The 17,376-nt window shown below is 45.0% G+C and overlaps 1 protein-coding gene across 3 annotated transcripts in view; it reads right to left on the bottom strand.

Moving 5' to 3' along the window:
* Nucleotides 1–17,376, bottom strand: part of rbl1 (retinoblastoma-like 1 (p107)) — a 210,508-nt gene that overhangs the window by 159,532 nt on the left and 33,600 nt on the right. For all 3 annotated transcript variants that reach the window (XM_070896496.1, XM_070896497.1, XM_070896498.1), the window contains 6 exons: nucleotides 17,128–17,314; nucleotides 16,103–16,269; nucleotides 13,440–13,552; nucleotides 11,092–11,195; nucleotides 10,485–10,622; nucleotides 1,375–1,539 (listed from right to left, as the gene is read on the bottom strand). In XM_070896496.1, coding sequence (XP_070752597.1) covers nucleotides 1,375–1,539; nucleotides 10,485–10,622; nucleotides 11,092–11,195; nucleotides 13,440–13,552; nucleotides 16,103–16,269; nucleotides 17,128–17,314 — 874 coding nt within the window. The remainder of the gene's footprint in view (nucleotides 1–1,374; nucleotides 1,540–10,484; nucleotides 10,623–11,091; nucleotides 11,196–13,439; nucleotides 13,553–16,102; nucleotides 16,270–17,127; nucleotides 17,315–17,376) is intronic.

Raw genomic sequence — 17,376 nt, 5'->3', positions numbered from 1 at the left:
AATAGTTACATTAAAGACACAAGGGCCAGCATGAGGAGGGGTAGAATGTTGGGAAAGGGAAGAGAAGCCATTGCTGGAGATGCACTGGTTGCATTTGGACAATTAGCAATGGACCCATACAAGGGCAGTTCCATGGAGCTAGGTGAAAGAGGAGGGTGGCATGATCAGCCATAGTAAATGTTGCAGCTAGATTGAGAGGGAAAAGGAGACACAATGGATCACAGTCACAGATCCACAAGCCTGGGTTTTAGTGCTGTGTGATGGGCAGTGGCCAGTCGGAGGGGTTCGAACAGGGAGTTATGGGAACGATGGCCGTGGAGTTGGGAGATGATATTGTTAAGGACCTTAGAGGGGAAAGGGAGGCTGGAAGTTGGAGCCAGATTAGTTGAGGAAGGGGTAATGATGGTGGTTTTCAAGGGGCGAGGGATGGTGCCTGAGGACAGCTAATCAATGACAGTATCAGATAGCATAGAGGTTCGGGAGGGGATTTGGATGAGGAAGGATGGAGGGAGCAGGAAGTGGGTATCATGGATAAGTTGAACTTGAAGAGAATGAGAGGGGCTGAAGAGACTGGGAGGAGCTGCAAAAAGATAGAATGTAAGAACACAAGAAATAGGAGCAGGAGTCGGCCATACTTCTCCCCTTTCTGGAATAGTGGTATAACATTAGCAACCCTCCAGTCCTCCGGCATTACTGCTGAATTATACAAACAGGAGGGCCAAGGCCAGACAGTGGGGATGTTAGAGAGACAATGGAGGGGGGAGAAGGAAATAATTTTAACAATAGAGGGCCAGGAAGCAGTGGTGGAATTAAGTTTGGTTGTACACAAGTGAAGGGGAGATTGAAACAGTTAGCAGCCGGCTGAAAAGAGTGTCCCAGTTCTGAGCCGATAAAGGAGAGAGGCGGGGTGGGCGGGCGTAGAGAGAGCTGGGAACCAACAGAACAACAGAATATTGACCAAAGTACAGATTGAAGTTGATTAAGAAAGTTAAGTGGACCATGGAACCAAAGGGAGGAGGAGGATCAATCAGGGGTAATTGTGTTTGATCCCAGGGTTATGGGGAGATGTGGAATGGATCTAGGGAAAGAAGCGGAGGATGAGTAAAGATTGAGTCAGCTAAGCAATCAGAGGAAATGCGATCGTAAAGCAGTATGATGACTTTTTAATTCTTATGATAATGGAAACACTTTACGCTGTGGAGTGGCCACATTAATAAGCCAGGAGTACGGACACGTAAAACTGGCTGATCACTTGGCCAAACAGCCCGTACTCCAGAAATTTCACACAGAATTTTAGTCCCGTGTCACAATATGATTACAACCCGACAGATAAATACGTTACTAAAAAGAAATGTATAATATATCTGCACTCACCTGTTCACACGTTGGAACCTTATTGTCTGCTCCAAGCAAAGCCTTCCAAAGAGCTGAGTCGTGGCTCCAAGCTCGACTCTCCAAAATCTGTTCTTCAATATTGTTGAGGTGTTTCACCATATCACGGGAAAGACCCTCCTCTGCTCGAATCAATACTTCGATCACCTAAAGGCGGGGTTATCACCAATAATGTTAGCGTCACTGACATCAACTCCAATCATATTAAATATTAGTAATCGTTCCAGGTTACTGTCTAAATTAAATTGTCCCATCATGTGTAATGGATAGAACATTCTATCCAGTCAGACTGAATGAACTGCTTCATTAGACATTGTTGGTTTAAATTTGATAGCACAATGAATCACCGACAAAAATGATGGGCTTTTTATGGCAATTCCTTCTAAGAACATAAGAATTAGGAGCAGGTATAGACCATTTGGCCCCTCAAGCCTGCTGCACCATTCAATGGCTGATCTTCTCCCTCAACTCCACTTTCCCACCCTATCCCCAGATTCCACTAGAGTCCAAAAATCTATCTTGAATATATTCAACAACTTAAGCATCCAGACCTCTGGGGTAAAGAATTTTGAGGTCAGTAAAGGCGAAAGGAGCACTTTCCCACATTTGTCAGTGTCAATATCAAGCATGGGCCAGGCGCAGAGCAAAACCTCTTCCACTATGTTTCAATACCACCGGCCCGATTTTAATTCCAAGCGGGCGGGTTGTGAGGTGAGGTCCTGCTCCATTATGGAATTATTTTCTGTCCTGGGTTGGGCTGACAGGACAGTGCAGCAGCTTCCCTGCTCAGGCCCGTTAAAATTGCCTTTGGGTCATGATAACCTAATCGGGACCCGACATGTATATGTAAAGAAGGATCTCACCGGCTTTGGCCAGGTTTCCTTGCCCAGGAGAGGTTAAAATCGCGTATTGGGGACCCTGGCGTCTCCAGGGCAGGAAAGTAACTGGTTATTGTAAATGCTTTCCTGCACGGGTAGGATCGCACCCCCATATCTTCAGCTTAGTACAGCAGCACTCCTGCACCGGTGTTGTTTTTATTTATGGTCTCCCTGGGAGGTTCAGATAGGAGGAATAAAGCAGCACCATGGAAATAAACAGGCAATAACATGGCAGTAATTAGGCTAATAGGAAATGTGTGCATACAGAAGACTTTTACTACGTTATATATAGAATATAAAGAGATAAGATATATTTACGTTTGGAGCTGCTGACATTTTGATGTTGTGAGCAAAGTTCCCGCTAAGCTGTGCGGCTGCGCAGCTGACTGAAGGCCCTGTGCAAGCCACTCATTCGTTTTTAAATGGAATAAAATGCGCATGTGTAAAAATTTGAATAGGCCACACAGCCTGTTGTAGAGACCGCGCACAGAAAAATAATTAGAGGATTCATTGGTTGTGAGTCAGGCCCCGACGCAGCAGCTCACAGAATACAGGGTGGCTTTGGCTGGTGTATCAGGAGGAGGATTTCCTGGAGTGCATAAGGGATGGTTTTCTAGACCAATATGTCGAGGAACCAACTAGGGGGGAGGCCATCTTAGACTGGGTGTTGTGTAATGAGAGAGGATTAATTAGCAATCTCATTGTGCGAGGCCCCTTGGGGAAGAGTGACCATAATATGGTGGAATTCTGCATTAGGATGGAGAATGAAACAGTTAATTCAGAGACCATGGTCCAGAACTTAAAGAAGGGTAACTTTGAAGGTATGAGGCATGAATTGGCTAAGATAGATTGGCTAATGATACTTAAGGGGTTGACTGTGGATGGGCAATGGCAGACATTTAGAGACCGCATGGATGAATTACAACAATTGTACATTCCTGTCTGGCGTAAAAATAAAAAAGGGAAGGTGGCTCAACCGTGGCTATCTAGGGAAATCAGGGATAGTATTAAAGCCAAGGAAATGGCATACAAATTGGCCAGAAATAGCAGCGAACCTGGGGACTGGGAGAAATTTAGAACTCAGCAGAGGAGGACAAAGGGTTTGATTAGGGCAGGGAAAATGGAGTACGAGAAGAAGCTTGCAGGGAACATTAAGGCGGATTGCAAAAGTTTCTATAGGTATGTAAAGAGAAAAAGGTTAGTAAAGACAAACGTAGGTCCCCTGCAGTCAGAATCAGGGGAAGTCATAACGGGGAACAAAGAAATGGCAGACCAATTGAACAAGTACTTTGGTTCAGTATTCACTAAGGAGGACACAAACAACCTTCCGGATATAAAAGTGGTCAGAGGGTCTATTAAGGAGGAGGAACTGAGGGAAATCTTTATTAGTCGGGAAATTGTGTTGGGGAAATTGATGGGATTGAAGGCCGATAAATCCCCAGGGCCTGATGGACTGCATCCCAGAGTACTTAAGGAGGTGGCCTTGGAAATAGCGGATGCATTGACAGTCATTTTCCAACATTCTATTGAGTCTGGATCAGTTCCTATCGAGTGGAGGGTAGCCAATGTAACCCCACTTTTTAAAAAAGGAGGGAGAGAGAAAGCAGGGAATTATAGACCGGTCAGCCTGACCTCAGTAGTGGGTAAAATGATGGAATCAATTATTAAGGATGTCATAGCAGCGCATTTGGAAAATGGTGACATGATAGGTCCAAGTCAGCATGGATTTGTGAAAGGGAGATCATGTTTGACAAATCTTCTGGAATTTTTTGAGGATGTTTCCAATAAAGTGGACAAAGGAGTACCAGTTGATGTGGTATATTTGGACTTTCAGAAGGCTTTCGACAAGGTCCCACACAGGAGATTAATGTGCAAAGTTAAAGCACATGGGATTGGGGGTAGTGTGCTGACGTGGATTGAGAACTGGTTGTCAGACAGGAAGCAAAGAGTAGGAGTAAATGGGTACTTTTCGGAATGGCAGGCAGTGACTAGTGGGGTACCGCAGGGTTCTGTGCTGGGGCCCCAGCTGTTTACATTGTACATTAATGATTTAGACGAGGGGATTAAATGTAGTATCTCCAAATTTGCGGATGACACTAAGTTGGGTGGCAGTGTGAGCTGCGAGGAGGATGCTATGAGGCTGCAGAGTGACTTGGATAGGTTAGGTGAGTGGGCAAATGCGTGGCAGATGAAGTATAATGTGGATAAATGTGAGGTTATCCACTTTGGTGGTAAAAACAGAGAGACAGACTATTATCTGAATGGTGACAGATTAGGAAAAGGGAAGGTGCAACGAGACCTGGGTGTCATGGTACATCAGTCATTGAAGGTTGGCATGCAGGTACAGCAGGCGGTTAAGAAAGCAAATGGCATGTTGGCCTTCATAGCGAGGGGATTTGAGTACAGGGGCAGGGAGGTGTTGCTACAGTTGTACAGGGCCTTGGTGAGGCCACACCTGGAGTATTGTGTACAGTTTTGGTCTCCTAACTTGAGGAAGGACATTCTTGCTATTGAGGGAGTGCAGCGAAGATTCACCAGACTGATTCCCGGGATGGTGGGACTGACCTATCAAGAAAGACTGGATCAACTGGGCTTGTATTCACTGGAGTTCAGAAGAGTGAGAGGGGACCTCATAGAAACGTTTAAAATTCTGACGGGTTTGGACAGGTTGGATGCAGGAAGAATGTTCCCAATGTTGGGGAAGTCCAGAACCAGGGGTCACAGTCTAAGGATAAGGGGTAAGCCATTTAGGACCGAGATAAGGAGAAACTTCTTCACCCAGAGAGTGGTGAACCTGTGGAATTCTCTACCACAGAAAGTAGTTGAGGCCAATTCACTAAATATATTCAAAAGGGAGTTAGATGAAGTCCTTACTACTCGGGGGATCAAGGGGTATGGCGTGAAAGCAGGAAGTGGGTACTGAAGTTTCATGTTCAGCCATGAACTCATTGAATGGCGGTGCAGGCTAGAAGGGCTGAATGGCCTGCTCCTGCACCTATTTTCTATGTTTCTATGACACTGAATTATTTCAGGTCAATTCTGCCTTACCCTGAAGGGAATACCGTTACTCTATCAGCAGTCGGGAGCAGCCAGCGGGAGCGGGAGGCTCGAGGCCTATAAAAGGCCAGCGGCAGTCGGAGAAGTAGTTGGGAGAAGTTAGCTGGTGCAGGGACAAAAGGCAAAATAGAAGTAAAAAGAAATCGAAGTGTGATGTCACAGCCAAGCGATTGGCTGGTTGATTGGTGAGTATTTTTTCCCTTTCCGTTTCTTTTCTTATCAGTAGGAAACCTTTGGCATTGTTGCCAAATTAAGTTAATCTAAGGATTAAGTCATGGCAGGAGAGCCCAGAGCCGTGTCATGCTCCTCCTGTGCTATGTGGGAAGTAAAGGGACACTTCTAGTGTGCATGGCTACTATGTGTGCAGGAAGTGTGTCCAGCTGCAGCTCCTGTCAGACCGCATTGTGGCACTGGAGCTGCGTATGGATTCACTCTGGAGCATCTGTGATGCTGAGGACGTCGTGGATAGCACGTTTAGTGAGCTGGTCACACCGCAGGTAAAGGTTACATAGACAGATAGGGAATGGGTGACCATCAGGAAGAGCAAGGGAAGGAAGGAAGGAAGTGCAGGGGTCCCCTGCGGTCGCCTCCCTCCAAAACAGATATACCGTTTTGGATACTGTTGAGGGAGGTGGCTCATCAGGGGAAGGCAGCAGCAGCCAAGTTCATGGCAACAGGGGTGACTCTGCTGCACAGGAGGGCAGGAAAAAGAGTGGGAGAGCTAAAGTGATAGGGGATTCTATTGTAAGGGGAATAGATAGGTGTTTCTGCGGCCGCAAACGAGACTCCAGGATGGTATGTTGCCTCCCTGGTGCAAGGGTCAAGAATGTCTTGGAGCGGATGCAGAGCATTCTGGAGGGGGAGGGTGAACAGCCAGCTGTAGTGGTGCATATAGGTACCAACGATATAGGTAAAAAACGAGATGAGGTCCTACAAGCTGAATTTAGGGAGCTAGGAGTTAAATTAAAAAGTAGGACCTCAAAGGTAGTAATCTCAGGATTGCTACCAGTGTCACGTGCTAGTCAAGAGTAGCAATAGCAGGATAGTTCAGATGAATACGTGGCTTGAGGAATGATGTAAGGGACAGGGATTCAAATTCCTGGGACATTGGAACTGGTTCTGGGGGAGGTGGGACCATTACAAACCGGAAGATCTGCACCTGGGCAGGACCGGAACCAATGTCCTAGGCGGAATGTTTGCTAGTGCTGTTGGGGTGGGTTTAAACTAATATGGGCAGGGGGGTGGGAATCTATGCAGGGAGGCAGTGGGAAGTAAAAAGGGGGCAGAAGCAAAAGGTAGGAAGGAGAAAAGTAAGAGTGGAGAGCAGAGAAATCAAGGGCAAAAGTCAAAAAGGGCCACATTACAATAGAATTCTAAAAGGACAAAGAGTGCTAAAAACAAACCTGAAGGCTCTGAGTCTCAATGCGAGGAGCATTCGTAATAAGGTGGATGAATTAACTGCACAGATAGCTGTTAACGGATATGATGTAATTGGCATCACGGAGACATGCCTCCAGGGTGACCAAGGCTGGGAACTCAACATCCAGGGGTATTCAATATTCAGGAAGGATAGACAAAAAGGAAAAGGAGGTGGAGTAGCGTTACTGGTTAAAGAGGATATTAACACAATAGTAAGGAAGGACATTAGCTTGGATAATGTGGAATCTATATGGGTAGAGCTGCGAAACACCAAAGGGCAGAAAACGTTAGCGGGAGTTGTGTACAGACCACCAAACAGTACTAGTGAGGATGGGGATGGCATCAAACAGGAAATTAGGGATGCGTGCAATAAAGGTACAGCAGTTATCATGGGTGACTTTAAGCTACATATAGATTGGGCTAACCAAACTGGTAGCAATACGGTGGAGGAGGATTTCCTGGAGTGTATAAGGGATGGTTTTCTAGACCAATATGTCGAGGAACCAACTAGAGTGTAGGCCATCCTAGACTGGGTGATGTATAATGAGAGAGGATTCATTAACAATCTTGTCGTGCGAGGCCCCTTGGGGAAGAGTGACTATAATATGGTAAATTCTTCATTAAGATGGAGAGTGACAGTTAATTCAAAGACTAGGATCCTGAACTTAAAGAAAGGTAACTTTGATGGTATGAGACGTGAATTGGCTAGGATAGACTGGCGAATGATACTTAAAGGGTTGACGGTAGATAGGCAATGTCGGACATTTAAATATCACATGGATGAACTACAACAATTGTACATCCCTGTCTGCAGTAAAAATAAAACGGGGAAGGTGACTCAACCGTGGCTACCAAGGGAAATTAGGGACAGTGTTAAATCCAAGGAAGAGGCATATAAATTGGCCAGAAAAAGCAGCAAACCTGAGGACTGGGGGAAATTTAGAATTCAGCAGAGGAGGACTAAGGGTTTAATTAGGAGGGGGGGAAATAGAGTATGAGAGTAAGCTTGCAGGGAACATAAAAACTGACTGCAAAAGCTTCTATAGATATGTGAAGAGAAAAAGATTAGTGAAGACTAATGTCGGTCCCTTGCAGTCAGAATCAGGTGAATTCATAATGGGGAACAAGGAAATGGCAGACCAATTCAACAAATACTTTGGTTCTGACTTCACTAAGGAAGACACAAATAACCTCCCGAAAATACTAGGGGACCGAGGGTCTAGCGAGAAGGAGGAACCGAGGGGAATCCTTATTAGTCAGGAAAAGGTGTTGGGGAAATTGATGGGATTGAAGGTAGATAAATCCCCAGGGCCTGATAGTTTGCATCCCAGAGTACTTAAGGAAGCGGCCCTAGAAATCGTAGATGCATTGGTGGTCATTTTCCAACATTCCATGGGACTCTGGATCAGTTTCTATGGATTGGAGGGTAGCTAATGTAACCCAACTTTTTAAAAAAGGAGGGAGAGAAAACAGGGAATTATAGACCGGTTAACCTGACATTGGTAGTGGGGGAAATGCTGGAATCAATTATTATAATAGCAGCACATTTGGAAAGCAGTGGCAGGATCGGCCCAAGTCAGCATGGATTTATGAAAGGGAAATCATGCTTGAGAAATCTTCCAGAATTTTTTGAGGATGTAACTAGTAGAGTGGATAAGGGAGAACCAGTGGATGTGGTGTATTTGGACTTTCAAAAGGCTTTTGACAAGGTCCCACACAAGAGATTTGTGTGCAAAATTAAGGCACATGGGATTGGTGGTAATGTATTCGTGTGGATAGAGCCTCTGAATGTGTGCAGACGCAGGCGTCGTCCACATACTACAGCTCAATGACAGAGGTTGGGGTAATCCTGGACCTGGCCTGTAGGCGGCGTAGCTTAAACAGCTTCCCACGGGTTCTGTAGTTTAGTTCCTAGCGGGGAGCTTGTTGATTGTGAGGTGGAGCATGGCGGCAAGGAAGATTAAGAGGGTTGGAGCAATGACACAGCCCTGTTTGACCCCGGTCCGGACGTGGATTGAGTCGGTAATGGATCCATTGGTAAGGATTACGGCCTGCATGTCATCGTGAAGCAGGCGAAGGAATTTGACAAACTTTTGGGGGCATCCGAAATGGAGGAGGATGCTCCATAGACCCTCACGGTAAGATGTGTGGATAGATGTGTGGATAGAGAACTGATTGGCAGACAGGAAGCAAAGAGTGGGAATAAACGGGTCCTTTTCCGAATGGCAGGCAGTGACTCGTGGGGTACCGCAAGGTTCAGTGCTGAGACCCCAGCTATTTACAATATATATTAATGATTTAGACGAAGGAATTGAATATAATATCTCCAAGTTTGCAGATGACACTAAGCTGGGTGGCAGTGTGAGCTGTGAGGAGGATGCTAGGAGGCCGCAGGGTGACTTGGACAGGTTAGGTGAGTGGGCAAATGCATGACAGATGCAGTATAATGTGGGTAAGTGTGAGGTTATCCATTTTAGTGATAAAAACAGGAAGGTAGATTATTATCTGAATGGTGACAGATTAGTAAAAGGTGCAACGAGACCTGGGCGTCATGGTACATCAGTCATTGAAAGTGGGCATGCAGGTACAGCAGGCAGTTAAGAAAGCAAATGGCATGTTGGCCTTCATAGCGAGAGGATTTGAGTATAGGAGCAGGAAGGTCTTGCTGCAGTTGTACAGGGCCTTGGTGAGACCACAGCTTGAGTATTGTGTGCAGTTTTGGTCTCCTAATCTGAGGAAGGACAGTCATGCTATTGAGGGAGTGCAGCGAAGGTTCACCAGACTGATTCCCAGGATGGCAAGACTGACTGACAAATGAAGAAAGACTGGATCGACTCGGCTTATATTCACTGGAATTTAGAAGAGAGGGGATCTCATAGAAGCATATAAAATTCTGACGGGATTGGACAGGTTAGATGCAGAAAGAATGTTCCTGATGTTGAGGAAGTCCAGCGATCACAGTCTAAGGATAAGGGGTAAGCCATATAGGACCGAGACGAGGAGAAACTTTTTCACCCAGAGAATTGTGAACCTGTGGAATTCTCTACCACAGAAAGTTGTTGAGGCCAGTTCGATGGATATATTCAAAAGGGAGTTAGATGTGGCCCTTACGGCTAAAGGGATCAGTGGGTATGGAGAGAAGGCAGGAGTGGGGTACTGAAGTTGCATGATCAGCCATGATCATATTGAATGGTGGTGCAGGCTCGAAGGGCTGAATGGCCTGCTCCTACACCTATTTTCTATGTAAATATCAAGTGGTCAGCAGATGGCTTGCAAAGATGCAAGAAATTCTTGTTAGTGGTTATGCAACTTCATTAAGAATGTGGCAGCAAGTTGGACTCTGAGGCTTGCACAGCAGTCAAATTCATCCATCACAATATCATCTCTTGGTTCATTGGTGGTCTATGAGGGAAATAATAAATACCCAGGTGTGTGGGGGGGGGGGGGGGGGGGGGGGATTGGAATTAAACTGAAATAAAGCCAAATTACCAAACTATAATCCAGTTACAGAGTGACTCAGGACTAGGAGCAGGCCCCGCGACCATCTTGGTCAAGGTAACAGTGACATTTGGAAAGGGATGGGATGAGATAAGGACTGATGTCCAAAAGTACTTCTTCATACTAATACGGATCAACATGTAGAATGGACCCTCATAAAGTAGTGGCGGGAAAAGCTGAAATTGGCTAAATGAGCTTCCTCATCAATATCTATTTTGGGATCATAAATTCTTGACTTACCTTGTAGAAGTAAAAGGGGCTAAGATCCAGGATGTCGATAATCCATGGGAAGGTGCGCTGGGAACTATAGGAGGAGAGGACTATCTCTAGACAGCAGGCCATCAGAGAGCGATGGAAAATATCTTGCTCCAGTAACACCTAGAGAATTAAAATGCACTTGAATTACAACAGTCTACACAATGTCATCATCATAGGCAGTCCCTCGGAATCGAGGAAGACTTGCTTCCACTCTTAACATGAGTTCTTAGGTGGCTGTACAGTCCAATACGAGAACCACAGTCTCTGTCACAAGTGGGACATAGTCGTTGAGGGAAGGGGTGGGTGGGACTGGTTTGCCGCATGCTCGTTCCGTTGCCTGCGCTTGATTTCTGCATGCTCTCACCGACGAGACTTGAGGTGCTGAGCACTCTCCGGAATGCACTTCCTCCACTTGGGGCGGTCTTTGGCCAGGGACTCCCAGGTGTCAGTGGAGATGTTGCACTTTATCAGGGAGGCTTTGAGGGTGTCCTAGTAACGTTTCCGCTGCCCACCTTTGGCTCGTTTGCCATGTACCGAGGTACAGAATAGCGATATGTCTATGACATGCCAAACTGTGCCAGCTACTCACAGTCATGTCTTTCCCAGGGTTTCGACGGCATTCCTGCACCATCACTGTCTCCAGGATTTTGCAATACAAGATTTCAGCGAGCCTCAGCCGTTTGATGGCAAAATCTGTTTCAAAAATCCCAACATAAAAGGGGATTTCCATAAATTCATTCATGTGAAGACATAGCCACAATATTTTCATTGTGGCCTAACAGAACATTACAGGAGCAGCAACATTTATAAACAAAACATTTATTAAATGATTAGCTAAGTAATGAGTAAAATATTTCTATGTGACGAGTTATCCACACAGATTACAATTAATACAACAATTTGTATTTATATAGTGCCTATAATGTAGCAAAACTGGGGAGGGATGTGAGGTCAGGGCTAGGGCAGGGAGGAACTTCAGAAGAAGTCTGGCCCGGTGGGCTGGGGAAGGAAGGGAAGTGGCAGAGGGAGCTGAACAGATGGTCTCAATCTTAGAGACAAAGAAGTCCATGAGCTCCTCACACTTGTTGTCGGAGAGGAGGATGGAGGAGACAGGGGAGAGGGGTTTAAGAAGACTGTTAGCAGTGGAGATTAGAAGCCGGGGTTTATTTTTGCATTCCAGAATGATTCTGGAATACAGGTAGTGAGCAATTTTGATAGGCGAGAGCAGGACCCAATAATGCTTTATGTGGTCCAGCCAGACCTGGCAGTGAATGGCTATATCAGTTGTCCCACCATATCCATTAACAGGAGGAGGGTAGAAGGCACATTAAGAAAACTAATTGCATTATATGGCACCATTTCACATTCAAACACCTCAAAGCACTTCATACAATTAATTTATTTTGGAATGGTGATTGCTGATTCACTGTGTCCCTTCGAGGGAGAGATGAAGTAGTTTCTGGCTGGGGCGGATATCACATCATACAAGAGGTCAGCACCAAATAATCTAAGTTATGTGGCCTCCTGGACTAGTTTCGATCGGCAAGTGGGATCGGAATTTTCCAGCCCCCACCCCCACCCCCACCCCCACCCCATTGGCCTTGGGCTTTTAATCTGTTTTTCCGCCTCTCCCAGGAGACTACATGGCACCTAGAGATAAGCAGCCTCTTGACGTGATGCATTAGGCACCACAACTGTGTGGGGCAAGCTAGACGGAGCAGCCAGCCTTTGCCTGTCCGATGTTTTTGTATGGTCGAATGTAGCAACATGCCATAAACTACAATGGACGAGTTAAGTTGTGCTTCTGAATCTGGGTGGAAAGTCACCAGGAGAACGCCCTGCTCTGAAATGGACCATGGGCTACTTTAGAAAATTTAATTTTTTGTTAGTATTTGTGCTCATTAAGATGAGGGATTTTATGTTAGTCCTCAGGATTAAAACAATTTCCATTTCAGGTCCCCAGATCAGGTATAGCACAAAAAGCAAAATACTGAAGATGCTGGAAATCTGAAATGAAAACAGAAAACGCTAGGAACATCTTTCTTCAGTATACAGCTGCAGTGATGATGACAATTATAACTATGGATGTCCCTTAAGTGAGGGGTTTCATTAGAAAGTGGCACAGTACCAGCTTTTTAAAATGACTTGAATTCATCGTCCCTCAATTTTTGCTCCTCGTGTCACGAAGCCAGCGATTCATACTGAGGTTTAATTTCACACACACCTGCAGCCCTCAAGTACAAAACTAAGTTTCCGACAGCCTTTTCAAATACTCAAGGACGGGAAATTCGCAGGTTAGGGAGCAGAATCCTAGCAATTTTACAAATCAGGGATATATATTTATGCAGATGTTACTCTTTATAATTACATTTGGATAATAGGATTAGAGCAGGTGATGGCAGTCCTCTTAACATGATACAGTATACATAGAATTTAAATGAGCTTAAAAAAAAACCTTTATGGGCACCAAAGTTTATGTATCTACATAAGAGGTTTGTTTACGGTCACACAGCATTCAATTCATCTATACATACACCCACAAGGCTAAAAATTATAATATAGTATTGATCCAGGTGCTGGACATGGCTGCCACTTTAGTGAACATTACTGTGGCGGACAACTTTTACTGGGTAATGGAAATGTTGTTAGGGTGCAGATGTATGCACTTTCCTTTTGAGGACTAATTCCTGACATCAATCCTCCTGGCATGGAAAGGCGTCAAACATAGCTGGCCCATAGAAAGGAAGAAAGAAAAATATTTCAGGGCAGTGACTGTGTATGCGCACCTCCCACTGGCTGGTTTCCAAGCAGCATTTACAGTGGATTGGAAGCTCGGCCATAGCTGGTGTGTGGCACGATAGCCAATCACGGCAAAGGGGTGAGAGTGGATAAGTCGAAGAGGAATATAAAAGCGACCAGCCTCGCTGAGCTTCTCACCTATATGAGAACCGGCCTGATTTTGCGTAGATTGGGTGTAGCGCTGGCAGAAGGTCTCGCCCATCTCTTTCAAACGAGCCGTTACAGCTTCAATTGGGTTCCGCGAACAGGAGCTGAAATAAGTGAACAAAGCGTTACAATCGCAACACTGGTTTAAATGTGAATTGCAGGAGAATTTGAAAAAAAAACTCTGCAATTAAACCAAGAAATGATATGTTGCACCAGATACGCGTTTATTCACATTTCACTCTACATCGTAAAATACGACCGTTTTTTCCACAAGAAAGCTCCAGACATTGCACCATTTTAGTTTACAAGTTCCACCCCATATTTAGTGGCTGTAAAAATATACATGGGATGGCATGGTGGGTTAGCCAATGGGCTTCCAACTCTGGAAGCCTCTCTGCCTGCATGGGTACTGCAAGAAATGAGTTTGGGCAGTCTCAATCCAGTTCCTGGTGGCTATGGACCCGATGCACAAAATTGACCTTAATCTGGCACTCATTTGTAATCTCACTCAAGGTAGCTGGAGTAAGTAACCAGAAAATGTCACACTGATGCAGTGGATGGTCCAAACCTCATCTGAGGCTGAGGTTGTAGCACATTGTTGAAGCAGAATAGGAGGATTTTACACTAGATATGTACCGAGCTCACTGCACTTGATGCTGACTCCAAGGCCTAGGTTTTTCGCTCCCTCCCCAGGTGCACCTCTGGGTAGGGTGGGATTGCCGCCTGCCAGAAATGCCTCACTGATCCAGATTGTATTTCCAACCCCTAGCTCACTTACATTTGGTAGAGGGATTCCATGGCCCCTGCCAGAGTTGTGCAGTATGGGGGTAGAGTTGCTGCAGCAGGTCCCTGGGCTTGTACACCATCCCATTTATGAAAGGAAACATTTTCTAAAAGTTTTGATCCGATCTCTGAACACTGGATGCTTCCCCTGGATGTAGAATTCCAGGAGTAAATGGTGGGACTGCGGGGACACAGCAGAATACGCACACAAGTTTATTCCCACCTCCAGATCCACCAAGAAGATTCAGTGTGGAGCCAAAAACCCAGGCACAAATGTCTAAAATGGGGAACTTTTCCATTCCCAGCAGTACCATCTCTCACCTGGAATACACCTTTTGCAAAAAGAAAGTTAAGAATTCTTTTATAAGCTTAAAAAGTCTGTAACTGCGTGGCACTGGCATAAATAAAACCATAATCGCTTTTGATTATGCCCAGGATTAATCTTTGTACATAAACATAAGAAATAGGAGCAAGAATAAGCCATTTGGCCCCTCGAGCCTGCTCCACCATTCAATAAGATCATGGCTGATCTGATCATGGGCTCAGCTCCACTTCCCTGCCCGCTCCCCATAACCCTTTATTCCCTTAGCGCTCAAAAATCTGTCTATCTCCGCCTTAAATATATTCAATGACCCAGCCTCCACAGCTCTCTGGGGCAGAGAATTCTACAGATTTACAACCCTCAGAGAAGAAATTCCTCCTTATCTCAGTTTTAAATGGGCGGCCTCTTCTTCTGAGACTATGTCCCCTAGTTTTAGTTTCCCCTATGAGTGGAAATATCCTCTCTGCATCCACCTTGTCGAGCCCCCTCATTATCTTATGTTTCGATAAGATCACCTCTCATCTTCTGAACTCCAATGTGTATAGACCCAACCTACTCAACCTATCTTCATAAGTCAAACCCCTCAGTTGTAGGACTGATAAAGCTCTGCTCTTCTCTCAGACGGAATTTCCATTTGTCGCTTTTCCCTTGTTCACCTTCATTGCTTTCCATTTCCACCTCAGTGTTTCTCTCGCCAGATGCTGCCTGACCTACTACATATTTGTTTTATTTCAGATCTCCAACATTGCTTTTGTTCCAGTGGGTTGTGTGTTGTGAATATCCCTCAAGGACTCCGACTCCCAGACCCAATCTGCCTGTTCAGGTGAATGTTAAAGATCTCATGGTACTATTCAAAGAATAGCAGGGAGTTCTCCCAGTGACATCACAATCATTCCTCCCTCAACCAGAAACAGACTGGTGTTTGTGAAACATGGCTCCTGCAGAATAGCTGTGGTATTTTGCCCACATAATCATTGCACTCCAAAGGCAGCTCAGTGTGAAGTGCATTGAGATTTTCAAATGTGATAAGGCACCATATAAATGCAAGTACTTCTTGACCGATTACTATAGTAATCATATAGTTTTAAATATCCTCACTCAATGAATAAACCAGGCCCAGTGTACACTGTAGAAACAAGAACCAAAACTCATCCACGTGGTTGAATCTCAATGCCTCAGGGAAACTACAGATGGGCAATAAATGCTGCCTGCCCAACATCTCCCATATTCCAAGAACAAATCACTTTAAAAAAACATTCTCAAATCTCCCACACCTTCTCATTTTTCTCCCCAGACTATAAACCAGGTGCAGCCATAAGCAAACAATCTGCTTCATTTGCCTCTGCCAATACTGCTCTCAAACTAGCTGCTAGGGGCAGTTTGGTGATGACACTCCCCAGGGTTCTTTCCTCTCCATCTGTTGGGAAGTACTGGACTCTACATGGCAACTCCCAACAACCGGGATCGGAAAATCAGGAAAAAGGAATGTTTGTGGTGGCACAATGCACAAAACCATGACTGTTAATGTAGTAAAAAATGCTTTGATTACTTGAAAATCTGCAGCAGATGCTCACTGGGAGTGTTCTTGAGTCCCATCACCATAGTCTGTAGACGACTGACACTCTGTGTGGCCGAGGATACTGGTGTTACAACTGGCTCTTTCTCTTTCAGGTACCGTCTTCCTGTCAATGGTGTTGAAGGTGCTAAAGACTTTGTCTGTGAAAACATCAGCGGCAGAATTTAGTATTTAATCTTCCTCATCTAAAATACTCAAAAGATATATGGCAGCCTTGTATTAGCTGTGGTCAGTGGTTACCACTCTCGCCTCTGAGTCAGAAGGTTGTGGGTTTAAGTCCCCCCTCCAGAGACCTACGCATAAAAATCTAGGCTGACACTCCCAGTGTAATACTGAGGGAGTGCTGAACTGTTGAGGGCGCCGTCTTTCAATGAGATGACAAACTCAGGCCCCGGCTGCTCTCTCATGTGAACGTAAAAGATTCCATGGCACTATTTCAAACACGAGCAAGGGAGTTCTCTCTGGCGTCCTAACCTATATTTATCCCTCAATCAGTATCAGTATAAAACAGATTATCTGGTCATTATCATATTGCGGTTTGTGGGACCTTGCTGTGCACAAATTGGCTGCTGTGTTTCCTACATTACAACAGTGACTACATTCCAAAAGTACTTCATTGAGACATCCGGTGGTCGTGAAAGGCCGGATATAAATGCAAGTCTTTCTTTTTTTGTACTGCAAGCAATATCTCAAAAGTACCAACCTAATAGGTTATAGCTAGCATTGAGATTTTAGAACTTGAACTTTAGATAGCCGCAAGCAATTTAACATCTCATTCGCCAATGCTGCACTCCCCTGATAATGCACTGAAATATCAGCCTTTGGAGTGGGACATGAGTCAGACAAAGTCAAAGTCAAGAAGAGGATGAAGGGAGCAGTAACAACTGACTAGGAATAGAGGATAAAATATTTAGACTGAAGATATCAGCACCTACAGAACAACTTCTTTTCAACACGTGGTACAAACAATTGTTGATCATTTAAGAACGTCTAATTACTTTTTCAAAGTGCTGTTGCAGGTTGCACTCCACTTGCATTCTTGCCGATAGTTTGCCAACCGGAATGTCTGTTGTAGATTTTCGTGGTGTCCCTATTTCCTCATCAGCATCTTCTCCCAGAAATATCCGCTCGTCGAAATCCCCCACTGTCAGAACGTACTCTTCATATTCCTTGTTTACTGCTTTGCTGCACAAAATATGCAGAGTCAAAAATAATCAATTCATAAACAGAGACAAGGCTCTTTTCTA

This window comes from Pristiophorus japonicus, chromosome 12, assembly GCF_044704955.1.
Source record: "Pristiophorus japonicus isolate sPriJap1 chromosome 12, sPriJap1.hap1, whole genome shotgun sequence".
NCBI lineage: Eukaryota > Metazoa > Chordata > Chondrichthyes > Pristiophoridae > Pristiophorus > Pristiophorus japonicus.
The sequence above is the reverse complement of the archived record's forward strand: the minus strand, read 5'-3'. Positions and strand labels throughout refer to the sequence as shown.